The following is an 8,051-nucleotide window of genomic DNA, read 5'->3' on the forward strand; positions in this document are numbered from 1 at the left end:
GATGTGCTGTTTATCAGAGTGCCTCAGGGAGTAACTAGGAATAATGGGTGCAAGCTGGTGGAGAGTAGATTTAGGTTAGACATTAGGAAGAAATTTTTTACAATAAGGGTGGCCAGAATCTGGAATGGGCTTCCAAGAGAGGTGGTGCTATCACCTAAGTTGGAGGTCTTCAAGAGGCGGCTTGACAATCACCTGACTGAGGTTGTATGAACTTGGTCCTCTTTCTTGCCAGGGGGAGGGGGTCAGACACGATCCATTGGGTCCCTTCCAACTCTATAATCTATGAATCTATGAGTATAGTAGTTTTGTGAAGAAGAGAATGTTGTACTCAGCTGAGATTGCAAGGAAAATTGAGGTGGACAGATGGTAATTACAAAAGCTGGGAGTTATGTTCAGGTCCTTTGTTTAATATTTTTTTTTCAAAGATGAAACATCTGACAGCACAGAGCTCTTGCACACCAGGATGAGCCAGTGGTTCCCACGGGGAACCTGAGAGGATCCAGGGGGTTAGCACCCTCTGCTAAATGACCAAAACCACACTTTCTCTAGCTTCTGTGTTCCAGGAACTCAGACCAGGAGCTGACCATAGAGCTAGCAGATAACTTACCAGAAATAGTCAGCAGCTATAAGATGGCACAGGCTGAACAACCAAATTCCATCTCATTTTTCATTTTACATTTTTTACTGATGGAGTTACTGCTGTTCTAGTTCTCTTTATATTCGGTGAATCTATCATCTTAGGGTGTGGTGGAAGTTATACCATTAATAGTCTATATGTACAGTATTTAATGTGTGTATGGATGTGTGGGGATGAGAGATTGTGTGAAATTCAGTTTGGAGAGCCTAATTTTGTAAAACGTCCTGTGTGACTTAGTAAAAATAGTATTAAGTAGAACAATCTCTTAGGCAGTATCTTTGGCATGTGTTATTCCCTCTTTGCTAGAAGAAACTAATTCCAGGAAAAGGCAAGAAAGGCAGATCATACATACTGATGTAGTTGTTTGAAAATTTCAAAACACTGACTATTAAAGTATTATATGCACTAGCCCCATGCACTGTAGGGTGAGCTCATTCTTGTAATTAACAAACTAAGGTGTCTATGTAAGATAAAACACTACATCCTGATCTCATCTGCCTTATATCTGTTAACAACATGCAAGATTATCTCAATAATGACTTACCTGCTTTTAAATGACAGAAAATTACCTGAAAATGATTGGTGTGGTATGTTGCTTTGCATATTATTATGGTATGTGCGTAATACATATTTTCAAAGAATAGGAAACTAGAGTTGCAGTAAGGAAAAGCAAAATAGCTACTCACATATGTGACATTTTCCTATGCTGATAAGAGAAACCAAAAAACCAAAACAGTCACTCACATATTCCTTCTGTATTATAATATTTTAAATGCTATGCCTATAGCAGTACAAATCGATAATCAGGACACATCACTATCTGTAAGGACTGTTTGTATTCTCCAGCTTACTTTTTCCCTGTTTTCTTACACATTTTTCAGACATTAACAAACTGAGGGGAGATATGTTGTTCTGGATTACAATCATTACGAAATTGCTCCCAACTGTTTGGTCTGACTGTTATTACTAGGGGCCTGGATTTTTTTGGGTGATATCTTTTATTAGACCAGCTGTAAAATTCGGATAAAATTAGACAAGCTTTCAAATGTAAAGCATTCGTTTTCAGAGCTGAAGGAGAAAAGCAAGTGTAACTCTCAAATATGTGGTATAAATTTAGTTATCCAACAACGCTTCACTTGGCCAGTAGGAGATAAAGTATCTCATGTTATTGCTCAGCAATTATTGTTCTTGTTGACTGAGGAGCAACACTGCTCCAACAAAAATCCTGTCTAATTCTCTTCTGCTAGGATGGTGGTCCACCAGAATGTGGCCAGTTAAAAAGCAGGTAACCTCAGACATTTCCCCAAGAAAGGAAAGCACAATAAAACATACATATGTATACCTTTCATTTCTAAATATTTTAGAAGTATTCATAGCTTCTCACATCCATTTTCAGCAAAAGAGATGTACTGTCTGTTACTTTTACCAGTAGTTGTCATATCACGTTACTTGCTAAACTGTTACTTGTCACTTGTTAAACTGCAGTGCATAAGCTGCTGCTATTATTTATTTTAAAATGTAAGTACTTTTCTACAAACAGCAAGGTAGATCATATAATCCAATTTCTGTTTGATATGCTAGTTGTGTGTTTGTTCTAAAAAAATACAAACTACAAAATACTACCAAGTACAGTTAGGGAAGGAAACTTCACCACCCTTAAAAGTGATCTTTAAGTATTCCTTTTTGTTTTACTTTTTATTTTCACAGTAAAAGGTCAGAGAGCAAGAGAGCAAGCAGGAGAGAGAGTGAGGGAGCGAGAGGGAGAGCAGGAGAGATAGCAAGAGGGAGAGTGAGCCGGAGAATAGGAGAGCGTGAAAGCGTGAATGCAATGCATTTTTAGAGGCTAGTATTAAAAATATTTTGAAATCTCCCAAGTCCCCCATAGGATTCAGCATATACCAAAGCTGAGTTTCAGGTTATAAACTAATCATGAAACTGCCTTACAATAAAATGTATAATCTAATAAGTAATATCTGAATTCCTGAATGTGAATGCTGACGATATATTTCTAGAACTGCACAATATCCCTTTTTCCCTCCCTCCCTCCCTCCGTTTGCTTTTATAAAAGACACCACAGTACTGGGAAAACACTTTTAAAAAGTCCTAGGGGAAAAAGTTTCGTACAGTCTTTGAAATTCCTCCCAATCCTATTTCTTTACAGATTTCTAAGACCAACCACTTTCCTGCAGTCTCTGAAACAAGGTAAAAAAGAAAAATACCCCCTAGATATAGTCCTTAGATTTTCTATTATGCTTTTCAGGTTCCCTGTGGCTTCTGAAGTAAATGTAAACCAAAATCTAGAGTTGTATTTCCTCTTATGTTTTAATTTTCACTAATTTTTTACTCTGAAGGAATAGATAACCTGAAGAGAGATTTTTCTGCTGCTTTAATTGTATTACCCATTGCCTGGTCACTTCATAAGGGGTTGTGACCTGTTGTAAGAAATAACCTGAAGCTTCTGTGGCTGGTGCTGGTGTGAGTTTGTTTTTAGATAGGACCAGAAGCAAGCATCGGTTTGATTTAGCACTTCCTGGTTAAACAGCAGATGACAAGGAGCTGTTCTCTCTCCATATAAATAATTAAGGGTATTTGGTCAATTTAAATTATGTCCCTATATTTTTTTTCCTCTCCAAGTAAAGTATTTGAACTCTGCCATTTAAACCAAGGTTTTCTGTAATTTTCTTAGCAAAAAATAAAACAAAAACAACCCAAACCGACAAAAAAGAAGAAAAACAAGAAAAGAACCCAAGCTGAATTTCAGAATACTTTCTTATGTTTTAATTTTGGTAACGCATTTAGCCTTTGGCCATGGATGAGTCAATCTGTTCAGAGATAATGCAGTCAAATGAATATTGTTATATTATTCAGTACAAGGTCATATTATAGGAGGTGAAAACTTTTAACTCTGAGCTAGTCTGTTTATTTTAATGGACCTAACAATGAAATTGAGTTTTGCTCCACTGCCCACTACCTTACAAAAGGCCATATGACACAGGAGCTCTTCTCTCCAAGTCAGTGACTCAGGATATTAGGTCAGTCTGAATTTAAGAACATAGGTTTATTTCTTCACTCTTGTTTCATTTTTACTCTTGACTCCTCCTCCATAATCTGGAAGATGGTCCTCACAGTGTACAGTTAGAGCACAGTATTAGCACCTGCACATTAAATTTATCTTCAACAATGCCAAGTATCACTCCACAAATTGGTCACTAAGAAATACTTAACACTACCACAAATTCTTCTTTTACATCAGAATCCAAAAAGCTACTGATCATAACAGTCTCTGCTATCTGTGAAACAGATTCTCCCATGTGACAAGATGTTGTCAGTACTAGACCATTCTTCTGCATTCTTGTTACTTAAAATGAAAATTGAAGAGTCAGAGTGATTCTAAAACTAAATGTGGTCCTGTTCTTGATAATAAAGCCACTTATGTTGTGTCATAAGTTCTTGGTATATGCGGCTCTCACATATTGAAGCAGAGTGGATTTAAATTAGTCTTCATGGTGTTTAAAACAATCTTGCAAGTATCAAGTTGGGTGACTGGTAAATATAGCCATCTTTGATCATTAATGCATACCAAATGATTATAGATGCTGATACCTTATTTTTAGAGTACTTGTTGTATTCAGTACATGCACTATTATGGAGGGCTTAAACTCAGAGCAAAAAGATTTGTGGCAAAGCATATGACCTTCTTCCCACTACAATGGCCATTCCCTAATTAAGCAATGCATCTGATAGTCATTAACAGGAATGAGATAATGAATCACTTTCTCTCTTCTTTGTTAATTTGCTGTAACCAAGCGGCTAATGGATGTCAGAGCTGAGTGATTGCACTGATTATAGTGATTTATAGTTGCAACAAAACAATTTAAACCATTCTGATTATTCATGTTAAAGATGCTTTATGTTTTGTTTACTAAATGTTTTATGTCCCTTTCCTACCCCTCATGATCCTCCACACACAGTGAAGGAGGCCTTCCTGGAAAACTTGAAAGTTTTTTAAAGCTTTTTTATTGTTTCAGAGTAAGGCATTTCATTTTGTTTATAAAAAAAAAAAGGTTTACCCAGTAGAAATGAAAAGCCTTAGGGTGGAAAGAAAACTTCAGTGGTGCCTAGTTCAAAAGAAGACGGAAATAAGAGGAAATAAGGCAAACTTCAAGCCACTTACCTTGGGGCTCCCAGTCCCTTCCTCATTCTCTGCAGACACATCAGTAGCCAGTATCTCTGCTTTGATGATATCCAGAGCCCTAAGAATCCAGCTGTGTTGCCGTTTGATTTGTCTCTGTAGTTCCTTCCATTGACTTGCAATCATCTGCAACATGTCCTTCAGTCCTTCTCCAAAATGAGGGGGAAAAAGTGAAAGTTGTAAATTCAACTACATCTTTAAAGGCTTTAATAGGCTTTAAGCAAAGGGTTAGTAGGACATTTAAAAGAAAAAAAACACAGCACGCCTTTTAAGGTACTTAGAAATGAGACTAGAATTACTATGTTCATACTGTTAACAATACTATAGGGTCAAAGTATTTTAGACACAATGAGACAGCATGTTAAATTTTAATTATGCCTGAGCTCAGGATTTAAAGAAAAATAAAATCTCACAGAACCAATGATTTATAAAATCATGGAGAAAACCACAGAACTGCCTCTATCCTTCCTATTATCTCTTTTCTGGTCTTAAGTAATGAAAAAATAATAACCAGGATATATAAAATCTTTGATTCCTATTTATTTTCAGTGTTTTATTTTATTATTTCCTAACTATATTACAACATGCACTGCTAATGTAGTGTATAGCTCTGAAAACTTTACAATGGTCTTTCCACACCTCTGGGAATTACACGAATAACAACAACTTTAGTTTCCACGTTAAAGAAATTCCATCTGAGGTGCCCAAGTAATAGGTGCAGATTGGGGAATAACACCTGTAATCACCAGGAAAATGTAAACTAAAGGACCACTTCATCCTGGATGAAAATATGCTAAGTAGGCCAAAATAAAGATAGCAATCCCAGAAGCATAGTATGCTGATTAAAATTTGTCAGACTAGTCATGTTAACTTCTACAAAAATCATCCTTTATCTTGATTTAAGGCCTTGTTAGAAAAAAGAAAAGACAAACCCAACCAAAGAAAATAACTGTTTTTAATGTAAAGTCTATTTCTCATAAATACATTAATATTGAAGTAAGAGTTAAAATGACATAAAAGTTTTCCCAATGCAAATACCTGTGCAGAATATGGATATACATATATATGTATATATCTGAAATCCTAATTCATTATCTTAATGTTATTTCCATAGCACCTACATCAAAGAACATGTCAATGTGAAGTTCTCAGTGATGCGATTTCAATTGAAACTCAGCTGAGCAGCAAGACCAAAATAAAATGAACAGACTATTTGCAGGCTGTATTTCATTTTATAAGTATCACAGCATTGTATGCAGTATATGAAACATTTATAAATCTTGAAGGTCAATCTGATAATGTAAATATTAATAATACATAAGGAAGTGAATATATGCAGTAATTTACAGCAATGCTTCTTCATTCTTTAATAGTCTGGAGACATAAAGACTTCCAATATTTCAGAAGGATTTACCTGATTTGTGAGATACAATAAGCTCAAGAAGTTGACGTCCTTCTTCTACCACAGCTTCTTTTAAAGCACAGTGGCTATCTACGTTCAACTTAAAACTCTGCAAGAAAAAAAGTATGAGCATCAAATGTTGGAGAGGCAGTTAAATATAATACACAGAGACAAAATCACTTGCTACTTTTTATCAAGAACCACAGTCCCATTTACCCAATAGCTAAACTAATTTGCAATACTAAAAGCTATTGATATTTTGGATCTGGGCTCAAAATGTTTCCATTAGATTAGCAAAATGCATCTGTGTTGAAACAGCTGACAAATCTAGGAATTCATTAGGTTTTATGAAAAGTCACATCCCGTAGGCTATATCTGGAGTAACAGTGTTCTATAAAATACACTGAATTTATGCCATCACATATGAGCTCTCTTTTTTCAGATTTTCTTTGAAATGTTGGTGATAGCACTATTTATGAAACCATATAAAAATTTACAGCATTGACTATATTAGCCTTATGTGCACCCATATGAATCTATTAATATCATGTTTCAGACTTAAATCTCATACTGCTTTTCAGAGAACAAATCAGGCTGCCTTTGGTCTCTTCATTCTTAATTGATAAAACAAACATTTTCTATCATTTTTGATACTAACGTTATAATTATTTTCCAATAAATAATTGTGGGGTCAATTACCACATTTCCTTTGATGAAATTAATTATATTTTAATTCACAGATTCTATTGTAACAGAAGAAGCGTATTATATCCTGCTTAGCCATCTTTGATAGGTCAGGCAGTTTTCTTTTAACTTGAGTTTTTTTAACTGATTCAAATTGGCTCCTCCCTCTCCCCCCCCCCCACAAGCCACAAATAGTGAAGGAAGAGGGAAGAGGCATGGCTATTTAAATCAGAAATTTGATAGGACCCTCAGTACCTGCATGGAATTCTTACTGTCATCTGAGGGTTCTGTGTGCAGAATAAAAACAGTATGTGGATTTTGGATGAAAAGGTTAGTCTCCACTTGGGAACAGGCATGAATGATACATGTCCCCTGTGGCTGGGGGTGGGGCACGGGGAGCTCCTGCAGATGCTGCCGGAGCTGTCGTTGGCGGCAGCCAGTGGCGATCTCTGACCGCCTGCAGATGCCGCCAGTGGTGTCGGCAGTGGGGGTGGTGAGTGGCAACACCCCGCAGGCGCTGCTGACAGTGTTGCCGGCACCTTTTCCTAGGGGGTGCACCGCCACACTCAGGGGGTGCACATGCACCCACTACATGTTGCCCGTGGGAACAGGTAAATTTGTAGACACTAAACTGAAACATGACGTACCCAAGCACATCTATATTTCCTTTGATACCTGCCTTACATTCCTCCAAATCCTGCTGCCTGCTCTGCAGTAAGTACCAGAATTCCAAAATACCTAACCTTCCTTTCTGAGGAAGCAAGCCTTTGCAAATGGAACTGAGCAGGTCCTTCCAGTCACAAATCTGTATTAAACACACCTGTAATTAAATGGTGTACAATGCTATATACCCCGAGGAGAAAGCAGGGGAAAAAGATGCCAAAATTGGAACCCCCCCCCCCGAAACAACCCAATGCTCCAAGTGGGACCAGCCCCAACTACATCATCCCAGCCAAGGCTTTGTTGAGCTGGGTGAGGCTATTCCCAACACCACCTCTCTGGGTAACTTGTCCCAGTGCTTCACCACCCTGCTAGTGAGAAAGTTTTTCCTAATATCCAACCTCAACTTTCCTTGCTGCAACTGGAGCCCATTGCTCCTGTCATCTGCCCCCACTGAGAACAGCCTCACTCAAGGA

At 37.3% G+C, this 8,051-nt stretch overlaps 1 protein-coding gene across 2 annotated transcripts in view; it reads right to left on the reverse strand.

The window, feature by feature from the left end:
• AKAP6 (A-kinase anchoring protein 6) overlaps positions 1 to 8,051 on the reverse strand; it is a 403,624-nt gene that overhangs the window by 233,083 nt on the left and 162,490 nt on the right. The window contains exons 7-8 of one of the 2 annotated variants that reach the window (XM_019518909.1): positions 6,244 to 6,340; positions 4,812 to 4,975 (exon numbers count right to left, since the gene is read on the reverse strand). In XM_019518909.1, coding sequence (XP_019374454.1) covers positions 4,812 to 4,975; positions 6,244 to 6,340 — 261 coding nt within the window. Of the gene's footprint in view, positions 1 to 4,811; positions 4,979 to 6,243; positions 6,341 to 8,051 lie in introns of both variants that reach the window. The other variant, XM_019518908.1, reaches the window with a different exon arrangement.

Source organism: Gavialis gangeticus, unplaced genomic scaffold (assembly GCF_001723915.1).
Source record: "Gavialis gangeticus isolate Ggan-Ray unplaced genomic scaffold, GavGan_comp1, whole genome shotgun sequence".
In the NCBI taxonomy this organism is placed as follows: domain Eukaryota; kingdom Metazoa; phylum Chordata; order Crocodylia; family Gavialidae; genus Gavialis; species Gavialis gangeticus.